At 43.9% G+C, this 18,087-nt stretch overlaps 1 protein-coding gene across 1 annotated transcript in view; it reads left to right on the top strand.

Annotated features, from left to right (window-relative positions):
- The window catches only part of LOC138590840 (AT-rich interactive domain-containing protein 1B-like), a 195,261-nt gene that overhangs the window by 59,935 nt on the left and 117,239 nt on the right, over positions 1 to 18,087 (top strand). The window contains exon 4 of the mRNA XM_069661234.1: positions 4,134 to 4,238. Coding sequence (XP_069517335.1) covers positions 4,134 to 4,238 — 105 coding nt within the window. The remainder of the gene's footprint in view (positions 1 to 4,133; positions 4,239 to 18,087) is intronic.

The raw sequence follows: 18,087 nt of genomic DNA, 5'->3' as shown, positions 1-18,087 counted from the left end.
CCGATGAGGAAACTAGCGTGGCTTTGTTTTGAAAATAGCGCCCCCGTTCTTTGCTGCGATCCTGATGTTACGCGTCGCTCTGCACCCACCCATTTTTAAGATGTTATGTGATCCCGTGATTGAACCACATCTGGGCGAGCGGGGTTCCCCTCTGGCTTTCAGACGTGGAATAAGGAAGCTATTGTAATAAGATCATGGCTTGAGGTTACATTTGCTTAGCTGACAATTTTCATCATGATTACTATTTGAATAAAAAAGAAGAACTCCTTTACAAGTGAGACTTTAAAATAACTTGCATAGATACAACGTCGTCCTTCACACAAACTTTATTATCTTTATGTACTTTTTTTACATCCTATATGAACTTCTTCACATCTTTTCTCACTGTAAACATCAAATGTAATTGAATGAAAAGATAAATCCTCTGCTTCATAAATAGCCCACAATAACATGCAGCTGCTTGAAAATATTGATCATATTAAGCAATAGATGTGTGTAATTTTTGTTGCTTTATTGTCTAACTGTTTGCTACATTGTGTAGCCAGGTTCCGTAGTGAGTCCGTTGTGCACTAGTAAAAAAACACTTTAAAGGGGCCATATCTTTTGAATGGATGAATGAATTCCATGTTTTTCCAGAATGACATTTTTAAAAAGGTAGCCTCTGAAATGGGCTGTTCAGAACATCTGCAGGTTTCTACGTAGAACCTTGCTTTCGCTGAAATCGACCAATCGTCATTCCCCTTTGGCTTCCTTCTTGAACTAGCTTGTAGTCAAGTCGTCAAGATTTCAGCTTACCATTCCGATACCTCCTGCCGATTCTGGCTCGTACATATAAGGCAGAATAACCGATCCTCGAGCGGCCGTGTTTTCTACAAGTTTGGAGTGACAGTCCAGTGTCCACTCCAAATACTGTCAGCCAATCGTGGCTAAGGTCTCACCAAGGGCTGGGCGATATGGCCAAAATCCTATATCATGGTATAAGATTTTTCATATCTCGATAACGATAAATATTACGATATAGCATGTTTTCTGGTAATTTACCAAATAATGAAATTACTTCATGGTAAAGCCTATTTTTGGCTAATCGAATAACAAATAAGAGTACTGAGTACTTTTCTGCTCATTGTGTGTCCGCCCTCTCCATGGTAATAAACAGCGCCTCCCTCTATGGTTTGCTCCAGGTTCACTCCCACGTGCAAGGATTAGAACGCAAAGCGTTGTCAAAATGACGTAAAAATTGCTGTAAAGCAGTTGGTGGCCTCTGGTTTTGCAACATCACAGTAGAGACTATATAGAAAAACACATCCCACAGACATGTTCAGATCGTTTTGACGATATATACTGTCATATTGTGCAGCCCTAGTCTGACCTTTGAATGGCAAAACGGCTTGTTGGTTTCAGGAGGAAGGAGAGGTTCCGAAATATAATTAAATTTTTAAAACGAAACAAACTTTACCAACGTGATTCAAAAACACATTAGAATAATAGAAAATCGATTGCATATCTAAAATATGTCCCTTTTAAGGTGGGGAGTAACTGCAGGAACAGATTTAAAGGGAGCCATGGCTTCACAGTAAATCTCTGTGTTGCATTATACCTACAATGCAGTAAGAAGTTCACTTCAAGCAAAGAATGGTATTAGAGTTAGTTATCAGGGTTAGAGTTAGTGTCCACCTACATAGACTGAATAACATTTAAGGGAACTATAGTTTGAGTTCTTCACTGATTTAATTGGCTAATAATTGAAAGTTGGATTTGAAGCGACGACTCCAGGGCATTTAAGGTCATTACATTACCTTTACTTAATAATGGATGAATGAATACATTAACTTTTTGTCTGTGTGTGCACAGCTGCTAATGCAGCATTCAGACTCAGTGTGGAGTAACTTTTAATGCGTGTGTTAAACCTTATATCAGATTTTAAAAAGAATGTACAATACTAAATCCCTATCATTCCCCTGGATGCACAAATTACGACCCGTTTAATGCTCTAATAATAGATCCATTTCACATGATACATTTCTCGCAGCGAAGGATAATCTTGTGCTATAAAATTATATCACCTAGCTGACAGGGATATTGCCCACCTACTACAGTATAATCACACAACAGATAAGAAATCAAACTGTGGGGGAAAAATGGATTCTGAGAGGAAAAACCTGAACACACCTTGCGTGCGTGCGTGCGCGTCTGTGTGTACGTGTGCGTACGCGTGTTGTGTGTGCAAGCACTCGCGTGTGATCTCTCTCCGCGTCTCGCCGATCAGTTATCACTAATCCTTCCACTCAGAGCTCTTTAACAAGTTGCCATTGTGCTGCCAACGCTTAACATGATGGAGGAACGACCTCCGCGGTGAATGAAAAGAAGCGGGAGAGGGGAGGAGGGGGAGATACAGAGGGAGGGAGAGGGAGAGGGCAACACCTCCGACAATGGGGAGAAAATTGGTTTACACTAGATAGGCTTGTGATTACAGAGGGAAAGAAAATGACTTAGATTGAACAATAGGACTGAGTGCGTGTGTGTGTGTGTTACTGTGTGTTTGTATGTGTGTGTGTGTTTCGAGGATTAGTGGGTGGTTAGGCTGGGATTTGGTTGAAATGAATTGGCGGGTATGGTGTGTGTGTTGGGTGCGTGTTTGGATGATTCTCAGTCTGCATGTACGGCATCAGTGTATGTGTGTGTTTCCTGGTGCAACATCGCTCTTTGTGTTGTGACTTGATCTAACTGAGGATCAGAGTCTTTATTACAGCCTTTTAAAGCTGACACACGCTCACAGTCCAACTCATTCCCTCAATCTCTGCCACACATATTTATACAATATTCCTCAGAACTAGAGTGTTATTGCCTACTCCAGGACATACAAGTTATTTTTAGCGGGAACAAAAATGATTTCAGCTCCAAGGAGACACATTTGGAATATTAGGAAGAACAAAAAATCTCATTTGTTAAATGTTTGTGTTTTTCATACATAAACATAAATGACTCATGACCTTTTCATCGACTTTTTCCTACATTATAAGCTGTAATTTTCCTTTAATTCCCCATTACCATCAAAAAATATGATGTTACATGTGTAATAATAATAATAATGATAATTAGATGGTAGCTCAGTCTGTAGGGACTTAGCTTTAGAACCAGAGGGTGGCCGGTTCAAGTCCTGGTCCATACCAACCATGGAATCCAGGATGGTAGCCGGAGAGGTGCCAGTTTGCTTCCATGGCACCGTCGAGGTGCCCTTGAGCAAGGCACTGAACCCCCCACCTGCTCGGGGGCCTGTCCATGTGCATCACTCTGAAATCTCTCCATTAAAGACCATTTAGCTGATTTTCAACCTCAGTCCTGTCATGCTATTATGACTACTTAAACGCGTCATCTGGCGGAGGCCAGGGAGCTTGCTAAACTACACTTCCTCAATCTAGGACGCCCACCTCCGATGTCATGTCCTGTTCAAAATCGTCAGATTTGAAATGTAGACTGCAGACCCCGAGATTTTTTAGACGATCCGCCGGTATATTCTCGTCGTATTTTGGACTCTGTACCGCTCTGAGCCGTTGCCTGCAGCGAAAACAGTAGTATTTCACTCTGGGTTCTCTCGCTGGGTCGTTCCTTTCAGAGGGAGGGGTGCACTACACGCTGGGTGTTGTAGGAATGTAGAATGGGCGAAATCACAAGCTGTTTGTACAACTTTCTCCACAGCTATGGCGCCCATTTCAAATATTATTGCTTCTATCGATTACAGAGAACACCAGCTTTGAACTGCTCATTCAAGTTCATACTTAATGTATAAATTTCATTTTTACCAACCATTGCTGCCACAAATACCCTATATATATATATTCTGGCACTAAGCCCTCCTTTATGAATGGTGATTTCCTACAGAGAACACCAGTTCAGACAGTGGCTTTTTCCACGGGCGAATTGCTCCTTTAATGCATGTCCATAGGGCATATGTGTGTGTTGCATGTTTGTACTAACAGAGTGAAAAAAATGAATTTCCCCTCTGGGATTAATAAAGTATGTCTTCGTCTTCTACCCTTAATCAGAAGCCAAAAATATGAGCAATATTGTGTAATAACAACCGTTCCATCTTCACTCATTCAATCTGTTTTTCTCTCTATTTGTCGTTTTTCTAGGAGGCTCAGCAGGAGACCTACGGCACAAGGGGTCCTGCCCAAGGGAACTCTGGGAAGGCCAACAATGAAGATGGCGTCTCCCATGACCGCCCGTCCAGTCTGCCGGTGAGCTAATGACACATTTGCCCACTAAGGAGTGCAAGTAATCACTGACTTTAACCCACATTTGGGACAAGCAGATACAAAAACACACCATCGAGCATCAAAGATGCTTCCTTGTCTTCCTCCACTTCCTGTGTTCTCGCTCTGCTGCTGTCACACAATCTTAAGACTCTCGTCCAGTCAGCCGCCTCTGCTCACCCTGTGACCCGCCTCTGGTCCCCTGGGTGACACGCATTTGACTCCTCGTTTCAGATCTCATGTCTGTGTTTTGACTGGCGTCCACACTCACGGCCAAAAAAAAAAGGCCACATGCATCAGCTCGTGGTCGAAGCATCATGCTCTCACTCACACATACACCCACATGCACAGAAAAGCATATGCGCAGACACACACGTTCCCTCGCTAATGCACGCAGCAGTCACACATGCAAACCCACACGCATTTGGCATTTGGGCGAGCTAAAAAATCGTTAAGCAGGTTGACTGGAGGAGTAATTGAGAAACGGTTAGGCCAGGCTGATCTATGAGAGGAGAGAGATGTGGGCTGCTCCAGTTTTTTTGGCCAAGCTAATCGTTTTCTGCTCTCTTTCATTTCTCGGCGCGCAGCTCCAAAGCACTTTCAAGAATAGAATAAATAGACATTTGCAAATGGTGGCAAATATTGGCACTGCTTGAGGTGTGTGCCGTTTAATTTACCAGATACTTTGGAACAGCCTCGGGAGCGGAGGAATAAACCGCAAGAAAAGCTAAATTAAGTGTATGAACTGAAATTAAGCCATTATATTTTCCATATACTGATACGTTTAAAGTCTGTGTTCACTGATTGCCTCGCGTCTTTCAACATACACTGACAATTTGAGTCTACTTTTTTCAAACCAGCGGCGGATTTATCTGTCAGTATTCCAACTTATTCCTACTCCTTTTTCTCACAGCTACACACTGTTTCTATCCGTCTCTGTTTTTTCCTCCCTTACATACTGCTCGTAGTATGTCATCTGCTTTATCTCTGCATTTCTCCTTTTTCTCCGACACTCTTTACCCCCCCTCCCTTTCCCACTCTGTCTTTCCCTCTAAAGTAGCATCATGAAAGCTTTTTTTCCCCCCCTCGTGCTATAATGAGAAATGGCCTTGATGTATCAGTGTGTGAATTCTGGAGCGAGAGAGCAAGGCGAGGCGAGGAGCCACTGCAGTCGCGGGGGCCGATCTATTTGAACCACCACCACTATCACCCCATATTCCCTCGCCACTTTAATCCTGGCGTTTTACCCCTTGGGTTCTCCATGTGTTTTCATATCCCATCCAAAGCACATGGCTCGCCGAGATCCTAATCGGCGGCAAGTTTTGATGAGAGAGAGACACAGAGAGGAAAAGATGGATGGATAGAAGGGTAGAGAGAGAAGGAGAGAGAAATCGCTCGCCGTTTGCCAGGCTCTTCCAGCAAGCTGTCACGGCAGAGATGTAACCATTCCTTTTTTTTCCCCCCGCTCACTCTCGCCGGCGTTTGATGTCAGATCTAAAGCTGCTGTCATCTTTTTTTTCCCTTTCTCTCTGTCAGAAGGGAGGGAGCGCGGGTCGGCAAAGTGTCATGTTGTTGTTTTGGGACGAGTCTGCTGTGTGATGTGGCGGGATTTTTGAAGGGAGACCAAAGGGAAAAGGCGCTTTAGTAACTTATCACAAATGCAAGTCACAGTGCGCCTTGGGTTTTTTAAAATGTAATGCATGGAGATGCAGCAATTCTGGTATTCCATATCAATTAATTGCTCCAAGCAGAAAAACATATTGTCAATGCTCATAGCTAGCTTGTTAGTGTAGCATTAGCATAGCTGTTTCAGCGTTGATCACCTATTTGCATTTTCATGTAGCTGTGGCATGAGCGTTCATGTTCCTGTGACACTTTAAAGCATGGCATTAAAGGAGAAGTTCGGTATTTTTAAACCTGGGCCCTATTTTGCCAAATTTGGGTCTCGAAATGACTCAGAGGAACAAAAATTTGAAATTGGTCCAGGAGATGGCCTCCACTGTAGCAGTTATATGGCTGCAACATAATCCCCTTGGGCAATTGCGCCCGATCAAAGTACGTCCACTAAAAGTGTATTTGACACTGACAGGCTCAGATTGTTACTCCAGGTGTCCGACAACATTACGGATCCTATGAAGATCGTCCTTTTTTTAAAGAGTAAGATCCTTTTTGTGTAACCAGGAACAGAAGTCTCGCTCAAGGAGAAGTCTCGCTCTGAATTCTCGCGGGTGGTGAGATGTTACCTGAACATGATGCTGGAAATGTGACTTAAAGTTGGAGAGAGGACTTGTTTACGTAGAGGACTGCCAGCAAGAATGTATTTCAAAAGCCACCTGGAGTAACAATCTGAGCCTGTCAGTGGCAAAAACAAGCACTTTTAGTGGACGTATTTTGATCGGGCACAATTGCCCAAGGGGGATTATGTTGCGGCTATTACGCAGCTACGGCTGTCTACTGGACCAGTTCCAAAAGTTGTTGTTCCTACGAGTCATTTTGATTCGTACAACCAAATTTGTATAAAATAGGGCCCAGGTTTAAAAATACCAAACTTCTTCTTTAACACGAATTTACATGAACAGTGGTTCATGGTTGTAATGAAGAAATGACTGAGTGCTCTTTTCATTATAAACATTGTGGCTTTAACAGCCTTTTTTGCAGCTTATAGTGTCTCATTTTAAAATGACCTGCTGTTCACCACCTGACTTAATACTGCAGTGTTCCTCTCACAGTGTTTTCAGCCTCTTCAGATCTGCTCAGGTCTAGCTGAGCCTGTTCCTCCAGTTCTGCACAACATTTAAGTTTGTAGCCAGAACAAAGATCATCTATTGAGTGGATGAACCACTCTAAAAACTTAACAAATAGCGGCAGTAGCCCACAAATACAGTATTTTCTACCCTTTGTGGTTGCACATCAAACTGTGAAAAGGAAGAAAAATGTAAATGTGAGCTTAAGATGACACCAACAGTTCTTTGTCTGTACTTTTTTTAAAATAATGCTTACACAGTTAATATTTATATAAAATGGTCATAACTGATTCCCCTTCAAAAGGTTAGGTAATACATAAAGTCAATAAAAGGCAATACGAGATGTTACTGATGTGATCTTACAGAGCTGGACTGCCTGGTTGGCTCAGGATTACATGTTGAGCGCTATGTCGTTATTTTGTGGTGATTACGTTTCTGGGATTTGAAATTAGAGCATGAGTGAGAGCTCTGTGTTTTCTCCCTATCCTTTTTCCCTCAGCCCTTTTGCATCTTTTGCCTAACGTTGCTAAGCAGAGCCAGTTCTTCCAGTGCCACAGAGAGGTGAGAAGCCAGGCATTTCATACCCACTGCCCACCCCCCTCCCCTCTCTCCCCCTCCCCTCTTGTCTCCCCCCTACAACCCCAGCGCCACCCCCGTTCCAGTCACTACATGTTCCATGCTCTCTGGCGCTCCCCTGACAGCCTGCCAAGCTGCCGCACAGCCTCCCATCCTCTGGGACATGGGAGAGGATGGCCAGCCATGTGGAAAGACAGAGAGAAAGAGAGAGTGTCGGGGGGTGGGAGGGTGAGGTGAGGAGGGGTGGGGGGGGGGTGAAGAGCAGGATGAGAAAGAGAATGAGTAAGAAATAGAGAGAGAGAGAGAGAGAGAGGGCGTGAAGCGGTGAAGTGAAACGTGGTTATCTTTTTGTCACTTGTTCAGGGTGAGGGATGTTGAATTCAGGCTATGGGGTTCCGGCAGCGGCATGTTATTCACACACACACGCACACGCACACGCACACGCACACGCACACCCAGCACATATAGATAAAAATATTTTTGTATGTCTTTCAGCGCTCATTTGCCTCTCCTTGACTTATTTTCTTATCAGACAAAAAGGAAAATTCAGAAACACTATCTCTCCCTCGCTGTCTCTTCCCTCACACTCCTGTCCACCTTGCCCTCCTCTGTTTTTCCCAGTGTTAGGTCAGGGATGATTGACAGGGCACAGCTGGAGAGGCATGCCCCCCTCCCCCCTCTCTCTCCCTCTCTCTCTCTCCCTCACCACACTCACTCACACAGACCTCTTTGCTCACAAACACACACACACATCGCGCACTTTGATACACATTCTGTCCTCTGCGAGCCGTTTTCACACTCCAAGTGTGTGTGCGTGCGCGCGCGTGTGTGTGCTCTATCAGAACATGTCAGTCAGGCTGCCTATACAGTATGTGCTCTCACTCTGGCGCTCCCCACTGCTGTGTTTTATTTTAGAGTCCCCAGGCAGGCAGACAGGCCAGCAGGCAGCGCACAGTAATGTCATCCAGCAGGGTTAGATTCAGCCTCCACATTAGTGCACGCAGGGGGGAGGATAGGAGGAGAGGAGAGAGGGAGTCAAGGAAGCAAAGAAATGAAGAGGAAAGGAAGAGAGTGAAAGGGGAGAGAGGAAAAGGAAGCCAAGATTACATACTGCAGATTCAAATCACTCAACATATATTTAAGGGGATCTGACAGAATGTATTTTCCATATAGGAGCACAATTTCAGCTTTTATTTCTGTGTGTATGTAAGTGATAGAAATGTTTCCGCAGGAGAGGAGTGGAGGGTATGTTGGGGAGAGAGACTCAGACGAGATGTTCTCTGGACCCTGCCGCCTATTCTTAGCACCGACAGCAGCACTGAAGGCCACAGCAGCTCCCTGCCACCGCTCTGAACACATAGCAGCTCTGAGAATAGGACAGCTAATCTGAAGGCAGCCTCACACTCGGAGGCGGAGGGGAAAAGCTCATGGTCACGCGGCTCTTAGACCTTTACACATAAGTGCTCATTGTTTCTGTGTTTGTAGCCCAAAACATTTCATAAATTAACATATGATTTGATACATTTGTAATGTAATTGTCACACTGGTTCTCTGCCCGCGATCCACCGCAGACCCAGATATCATGACACAGCGAGTCAGAGGGCCTCGGCTTCATCTAAAATGCAGACGGGCTATTTTTCCGCTCGTGTGCCAGCCTGTTTTCGTTTGCTCCTCATGAATCATTTAGCACGCACACACAGTTTCATGTACACGCGTAGTGTTTTTTGATCCTCAAGAGGCGCGAACACGTGTTTTTGCCGGGGCCGTAGCACTTGTTCCCCCGCGGCTTGAAAACGCAGACGTACAGGAAGTAGAATTGATCTGCGTTTTAAAATCATCAGCATCGTTTCTAACCTGGTGAATTCACCTGTGATCGTATCGCTGTTTGAATCCGGCAGTTTCTGAATATGTGTAACCGGTTTTAAATATTTCAGCAGCTTAAATGTCAGCGAAGATGAAGCCGCAGAGGAATTCAGCTTAACTATTATAAGACGCAGTCTGCAGCTCTACAAGTCCAGTTTGAAATGATGATCATGGAAGCAAAAAAAGGGCAGCCATTAGTTGGAGGGTCCTGGTTTGAGCTCTCGTGTTGTGAAGCATCTGCACTGCTGAAGTTTCCGTAAGCAGGACACTGAATCTCTACATGCACTCTTCTTCAGCTGACTCTGCAGAGACACTAAAAAAAGGGGATTTTCCTAGGGATAACAGAAAAATACTGTTTGCCCGAAGGCTTTTTTTTAGGTAAAATTTGATGGCTGCACACTGCTCTACCTACTGGGAACCATGCTGCCCAGTGTAGGTTGTTAAAGCAAACTGGTAACACAAGGCTGAGCAGCAGAGAGGCACAGAGAAGCTCCTCAGCTGTGGAGGAGGCCATGTTTATACCCACCCACCCCTGACAGGCCGACTGACTGAAGCCCAGCACAGCAGAGTGAAGGGCAGATACCAGAACTGTGTGTACGTGTGTGTGTGTTTGTGTGTGTGTGTGTGCACTCTGCTCGAGCACCACTCTTACACACTTACCTACCCCTATGCTTACACACGCGTACACGCCCAGTGTGTGACAGGCTGCATGATTTGAGAGTGAAGGGGAAAAGGAGAGGAGTGAACTTGGTTAAGAAAACACCAGTCGGTTTCCACTGGCGCCTCTCCACCAGCCTCTCCTACAGAGGAGGAGAGACAGAGGGGGGGAGATAAGGGAGGAGGAGGAGGGAGCGAGGACTGACCCTAGAAGGAGAGAAATGTTTCCCCTCTGTGTCTTTTTTTTATCCTTTGCCCATCACTTCTTCCTTCTCTGGTTGGTGTCTTTTGTCAGAGCTTATTTCTTCTAACAGACGGAGACTGGTTCAAATTCAGGACACAGGAGGAGACACACACACACGCACACACACACACACACACACACACTCCACTGATCTGCATTTTCAGTGACAAGCAGGATTCTGCATAAGCATCTTGTAAAAAATACATGATGGAAATGGAAAGTTGATGACTGTGTGTGCATGTGCGTGTACATTCATATGCGTCTGTGTGTGTCTGTTCAACAACACCTTCCTAACTCTCCTCTCTGTTCCTCTGCGGGACGGTCAGCAGTGTGACAGCGTGTGAAAGCCGAGGCTGCTGTATCGTGATGTCGGATGTACACAGTAACTGAACACTACACAGTGCATGTTCTCCCGGTTTGTCCTTTCAAGGTGTTGCATCAAACATTGTTCTTAATGTGTGATGAGGATCGTAACCTCAGTCGCTCCTTTTACTTTGGACAAAACGCTCATTTCAGGACCCCAAATAGATCTCCTTAAAGGGCCAGTTCGCCGATTTTCAACCTCAGTCCTATCATGCTATTATGGGGAGCTAATGCCATTATGGTAGGAAAAAAAGTGCAATTTTGCTCTGTGCCTTTGGAGGACGCTATCCGCTTCTCCAATGGGCCCTGGAAAACCAGGCCAGGGAGCTTGCTAAACTACACTTCCTCAATCTAGGACGCTCGCCTCCGACATCATGACAGGTTCAAAATCGTCAGGTTTGAAATGTAGACTGCAGACCCCAAGATTTTTTAGACGATCCAACGGTATCTTCTTTTCGTAATATCTGAGCCATTGCCATTGTTCCTTTCAGAGGGAGGGGCGCAATGCACGCTGGGTGTTGTAGGAATGTAGAACGGGCGAACCACGAGCTGTTTGTACAACTTTCTCCACAGCTATGGCGCCAATTTCAAATATTATCGCTTCTATCGGTTACAGAGAACACCAGCTTTGACTGACAGTTGCTTTTCCAGAGGCGAACTGCTCCTTTAAGTTCTTACTTGATGTATAGATTTCATTTTCATCAACCATTGCTGCCACATATACCCTTCTGGCACTAAGCCCTCCTCTATGAATGGTGATTTCCTGTTAGCACATTAATATTTAAATTAACTGTTAAAATGTCTTCAAATGTTATTGAGCCAATCAGAAGAGAAGATTTGAAACATCTATTTTATATTCATTAGAAGTTTGGACATGAGAAAGTTCTCTGTTCATGAATCTGACAGAATATTTTGTTTGTGTTCTGTTTTTTGAAGTTAGTCTTTCCCCATCCATCTTTTCTTCTGCTCATTTTTCACTCCTTTGACTGCAGCAGGAAGGAGAAGGGAAGAATAAATAAAAGGCTACATCATCCCCCGCCATCCTTTTCCTCCTTATCTCCTCTTCCCTTCTTTAGCCTCTGCCCTCCTCCCCCTTTCGCTCCCTCTCTCCCCGGCTTCACTCATCCACTTCTAACCTTACTGGGTTTATTTTTATGTCTGGTTCTGGATGCCTGGCCTCCCAGCAGGCTGGCTGGGCAGGGGGAGGAAGGAAGGAAGGAAAGAGCCAGCTGAGGAATGAAGGAGAAGAAAAAGTGAGGGAATTGAAAGAGGGGTGGAGAGAGGGAGGAAGGAGCCATGAGAGGAGGAGCGTTCTGTCATCACCATGGCTCCCTCTGGCTGCTGGGAGGCTGAAATTACATCTGACTTTGAAGTTAGGGGCAGCAACTCCACCAGTGTTGCTATAGTGACAAGAAGTGTGTGTGTGTGTTTGTGTGTGTGTGTAAACTCCTTGGGAGGTTTATTATGCATGATCCACACTGTGACTAGTCCTGATGGCATTACAGTGCTGTTATTAATCTACTCTCATAAGGTACCTGTGCTTTAAACACATCCGCACACACGTGCACACACACCAACATATCCGGGAATTCATGCTAAGATGCATTCACGCACACACACAAACACACACACACGACCCATTTCACAGCTGGATTCAAACTTCATGTTGCGCCTTTTAAAGATTAAGATAAAGTTTTTCCTCTTATTATCTTTGAGAAGGTTTAGCTGGCTGCACACTGCGCTCACAGGCAAATGCACAAGCGAGTGCACGTGGATAAACACACACGTAAGCACGCACACACACACACACACAGTTGTTCCAATTGTAGATAGCTGTGTTTGGGTTGTTTGAGCTGCTAATATTCCACTCGAGTCGTCGAATATTTATGGTTTTTTGTTTCATCAAACTCAGAGAGAGATGAAGAGTGTTTTCAAAGGTAACACAGATAGATGGATGGATAAAAGAGAGACAGAAAGAAATATATAAAGAAAGAATTCTCTTTTAGAATAGGACAGTATAACAGAAAAGAAGATGGAGGGAGGAAGGAGGAGATGTATACGGAGAGGAGGGATGGTGGGATGTTGAGGGTGAAAATAATGTTCCATTAATGCAGAGCCAGGCTCTTGCTGAGGGCCCAGCGCCAATCTGCATCTCCCTACAGTCTGCCTTGCTATACATTTTTCATGAACACTGAGCGAGAATTAGCGACGGAGTGCTGCTGCAAATCGCTTCTCCTTGGTCGGGGGCTGATGGAGAGAGAAAGAGAAAAGTAGGAGTCAATGAGGGAGGGGACAGTACAGAAATGAGGAGAGGGGAAATAGACGAGAACAGAACATGAAGACTTAAGGGGGATGTTGGTACATACAGTATTTCACAGGTGTGGTGTCCATGCAACATATCAACACTTATTGTGACCAGTGTACACATAACCAGCGTACTGTTACTTGACTGAAATTGTACTCAAGAAAAAGTAAAAGTACATGAGTAAAAAATGACTCAAGTCAAAGTATAAAGGAGCTCACTTAAAAAGTACTTAAAGTAAAAGTTACTTAGTTACTTTCCCACCCCGCTGATTTTTATAATAAACAAATGTTGCCAAGGTTACACATGCATTCTGCAAATGAAATGAAATTGAACTTTGTTATTTTCAAACCTGGGCCCTATGTTTAACCAGAAACAGCATATAGCTCTCTTTATAGCCACCAGACTCCATTGACAAAAACAGTCATTTTACCTCACAGAACACGGGAGTTGCTGATGGTCTACCGCTGCCTCATTGGTTAGTTTGTTTGTGTTGTTGTGTGGTGTTTTAAAGGGTTAGTTCGGTTCCGAACTGACATGTGTTAAGATGTGTAACGTGGCAGCGGTCGACCAGCAAGTCCTGTGTTCTACGAGGTAAAATACAATGTTGTTAATGGAGTCTGCTGGGTTTGAAGAGAGAGATCTAACTTCCTTCAGTCTGTGTCAGTTTCCTCCGAGCTCTCTTCTGTCCAAATTATGGTTCATTCACGTTATGCATCAGGCTGCTGTAGTTACAGCCCAGCTCTCCTTCTTCGCTTTGGACTCAGTGAAATCAACCAGCACCGCTGTTTGACACGATGCATAACACTTTGATCTGATTGGCCTGTTTTTGATGCGATGCATTTGATTGCCGTCTGGTCAAAGTCAGTTTTTCTTTCTAGCTCGCAATATCCATAGATAAGTATTTTACTCAGTAACATATGGATATACAAATGTAGCAAATTAATTTACTTCATTTAAAACATACTTAAGTGGAAGTAAAATTACTGATTTTGAAAAATACTCAAATAAGTACACTACCAGTCAAAAGTTTGGACACATTTTCTCATACAAGTGAATGGGAAAGTATGTTCAAACTTTTGACTGGTCGTGTACATCAAAAAGCTACTCAATTACAGTAAAGTGAGTACTTGTAATTCATTACTTCCACCTCTGCATGTAGTTATAATACAGTCCTGGCATTGTGTCTATGTTTAATATGTTTACTGTGTGTGTAAATGGTACTGGCATGGTCTGCAACATATTTTATATTCTATTTAGTCATTATATACAGTAGTATGTATTGATACCATTTTGCCCCCCTTACGAGGAAGGAGGTGATCCATTTATCCGTTTTTTTTTTTACAAAATCTCAAACTTAAAAATAAATAAAATCAGAACTCAATCAGTGCTCAAAGTGGTTGAATAAATAGCCTGCTGATTTGACTTTAGACGGCATTTTAATAAGGTCAAAATGTAAGCGTCAGAGAATGCGTATTACTACATTTCCCACAATGCAACAAAAAGCTCATGTTCATTTGTCTCTCCCTGTGTAGTAATGCCACAATATGTCAATCCCCATGCTTCTTGTTTGTAGCAATAGCTTTGAGATGTACTGTACATCAGCTGTCTCCAAGCCCTGATGACATCATCAACATGAGCCTCTTTATAACTAGCTAATTTAATATTTATGTCTGAAAGTGGCGGAATGCCCCTTTAATATCTACATAATGTGATGTTAATCTTTATCCTACAATGTCTGGCCATCTCCTTTCCTCTTCTCTGCACTTGTTTTCTCTCCTCCCCTCCTTCTCCTCTCATCTTATTTCCTCTCCTCACTTCGCAACTCATTTCCTCTCCACTTATTTCCTCTCCTCTTCTCTCCTCATATTTCTTTTCCTTGGCCTGTGCACCATATAGTTCTGACCCCAATCTCAGCCTGCTCTCTCCACTCCAATATAGCCGACTTTCACTTTCCAGCGGTGGCCTTGCGCTGCTAATACAGACCCTCACTGACCGGCTGGCTGGCTGACTGGATTACTCATGTGCTGGTGGACTGACCGACTGTCCACCTGCTCTCTGTTTCTTTAAAGACACATTTCCAGTCTTAGATTTTCTCTGTGAGATTGGATTTGATATTGGAGTATCACTTATATTTGTCCTTGTGTCTTTGTGTGCAGGTATATTTTACTGATATTCCCCTTACAATGGTGCAGCACATAGTGTTATGATCTGGCTGTCCACTGCTACAGTGTTACCGCTATATAAGGCTATAGGATGGACCCAGAAGTGCGCTCTGTCTGTATCGGCGGTCAAAAAGAAACAAGTCTTTAACAGAGAAAGAAGACGTGTATTAGTGTGTGTGTGTATGTGTGCGCGCATGCATGTGTGTGTGCACGGCCTGTGATTGCTGCTGTAATCCGCTCTCTCCTGCCAGCCACAGTTATTACAGTTGTCGATATGGTGCTCAGGGCTTTATAGACACAAGCAACAAGACTCAGTCTGGACGCCAGCCAGACTGTGTGTGTGTGTGTGCCAAAGTGCTTTATATTTGCTTGCGCCCTTGTGTGTGCACATGTGTGTGCATGATCCTTTGCTCTGTGTGTGTGTAATTGAGCTCCCCTCTCATGTAACCACTGGTTCAACAGTGTGTTAATTGCCTATTTTACAAAGTGTTTGTCGCAGCATTGTGTACATGATGCTGTATGGACTGTGTCGACTTTACTGCTGCACGCGTGTCGTTGAATGTGTGTGGGCCGGTCCTTTCTTAGCCAGGCTTACTGCGGTAAAGACCCGGATATTCTGGAAGGTGTTGCAGGACAGTCAAAAGGAGAGTAGAAGAAGAAAGAGAGAGGTTGTTGGCTAGGAAGGAGAGCAGGAAGGGAAGGCGGCATCGAGGTGTGGAGGGGTTCTATCCTCCTGGTATTCGGCCCCGTGTGATGCCTGTTGTTCCGTTCACTTCCAGTGTTTACTGTCCTGCCAGCCTGATTACTATCAGGGCTTGGCAATGGCTTACAACGGGCTGAAACAATACTTTGCTCTTGTAACACTGTCATACATGCATAAGCACACACACAGGACACACACCGCGAGGGTCACTGATGGCCCATTTTCCCAGTCACACTGCTCTTTTGGAAGTGTACGGCCATCTGTCTGAGTTGGCCGAACGATTAACGAATACTATCTCTCTCTCTCTCTCTCTCTCTCTCTCTCTCTCTCTCTCAGTCTCTCTCTCTCTCTATATGTGTGTTTGCACCAACAGTTTAATTTCAGGCCTCCTCACACACACACACAATCAGCAACCTGTGACCTCCAAGGCATGAAAAACGCCGTCTCTTTGTATATGTGTGTAAGTATGTGTGTGTGCTTGTCTCTAATCTTTTGCTTAGCTGACATAAAAGTCCCTCCAGACAGATGTACACCACTAGAAATGAAGACACAATATCCCTTCTGTTCGGAGAAAACATCTTGTTTTTAATGGATTCTTTATGAGCTCTAATTCTTGGAAACGTTTCTGTGTGTTCTGAGTAAGGTTTGCTTGTACTAATTGATTCTTATTAAGTTTTAATTGTTGTTTCTCTACGGACTGAGTGCGTTTTAATTGTTTTAATTATTTCATAATGTATCGAGACCCCCTGAGCCCACATGGTCCTTAAAAACGGAGTGGAAGTTTAGAAAAATATGCAGCAGTCCATGTTAAACACACACCTCCTGACCTTTTTAGGAGTCAATGTGATGTATTGAATGTGTGTCTGTTCGCCTGCACTAATACTGGTTATCTGTGAAATCTCAGAACCCATCAGCTGTCTTCTGACGGCGATATAGCCTCTGGGAGTGACGGCGAACTTTTCGGTCATTCTGGTTTAGCCAGCGTTTAGCGATAAGGACTTCCAGCCAATACTTCCTTTTCCGTGCGCTGCAGTGTTTACAGTCCAGTTAGCATCTTGAGAAGCGACCGTGTGTGCAAAATTTGTCTAACCAGATATGTCTGCAAAATGAACGGCGTCATTCCTTGGTTCATTAAATCCCCCAGAGGAGCGCCTGTTCATCTGTTTCTGGTGAGTCTCAGTTTCACTGTTAATAGTCAGTCACACAGAGGCTGCACTCTGGCGTACTTCAGCGGTACGAACCCGAAAAAGAAACAGTTTTTCTTGTGATTTACTTTAATTAACAGGACTTAAATTTAAATAACAACATCATGATGCAGATTTGTAAAAAGTAAAAATACAAGCTCTGTCAGGTCTGTCCTCGAGAGGAGAAGAAAACAGCTTTTAAAATGCTCGTTTGTTGAAAGGAAGTCAGATCGATAATTTCTGATGCATTCGAGGAAGTTGGGAAATCTGTATGATGAGCGGCTTTTGCGACACAGCATCAAGGGAATTTGTCTTGTTTGAAAATTTTTGATCTAGAACGGATTGTTAGCTGAACTTGCAGCAGATATCTATTTACAGAGATTAATGAGAAGCTAAATCATTGTCAGATGACCACTGATCGTAGTGGGGATGGCATAACGGTGGATTACGTTCCGTTCTCCACATGGACTGTTTTTCCTGCGTATGCCAAAGCCTGCTGATACGTGATCAGTCAGTACTACGCGGAAGTAAATAGAAACTAGAACACTTCCTGTTCTAAGGAAGGATTCTGCATTTTTATTTAGGATCTTCAAATCAAAATGAAGAAGTCTTCTGAACCACCATGTGTTTGACATGTTACAAATGTGACCTTGCTGTTTAAGATCTAAGAACCTTTGGCCGAGCATGAAGCTTAAATGTTGACCTACTTCTTTAAAATAAATGTTACTTAAGCTAGCAAGAGAAACAAGCAGCCGGAAAACTACTTTAAGAGTTGAGAAAATGAATCAAAAGAGGAACGTTGGGATCTGGAAAAGCAAAACAATGTGTTAATAAGACTAGGTCAAAGCCTAGTATGTGGCTGACCGCATCAGGTCAATGTGCACTTTTGCAGGCAGTATGTTACAAGGACTGTCCTTATGAGGCAGATGTCAAAGTGTTTGAAAGCAGGTGCGCGCTGGAGGAGCAGCCCTGCCTACTCCCCGAAAACAGTATCCAGAGCAGTATAGACAGAGAGTCGCGTCAGTGGAGGTCC

This window comes from Semicossyphus pulcher, unplaced genomic scaffold (assembly GCF_022749685.1).
Source record: "Semicossyphus pulcher isolate SPU_LCO1_2020_fin unplaced genomic scaffold, fSemPul1.0.p SCAF_14, whole genome shotgun sequence".
NCBI lineage: Eukaryota > Metazoa > Chordata > Actinopteri > Labriformes > Labridae > Semicossyphus > Semicossyphus pulcher.
The sequence above is the reverse complement of the archived record's forward strand: the minus strand, read 5'-3'. Positions and strand labels throughout refer to the sequence as shown.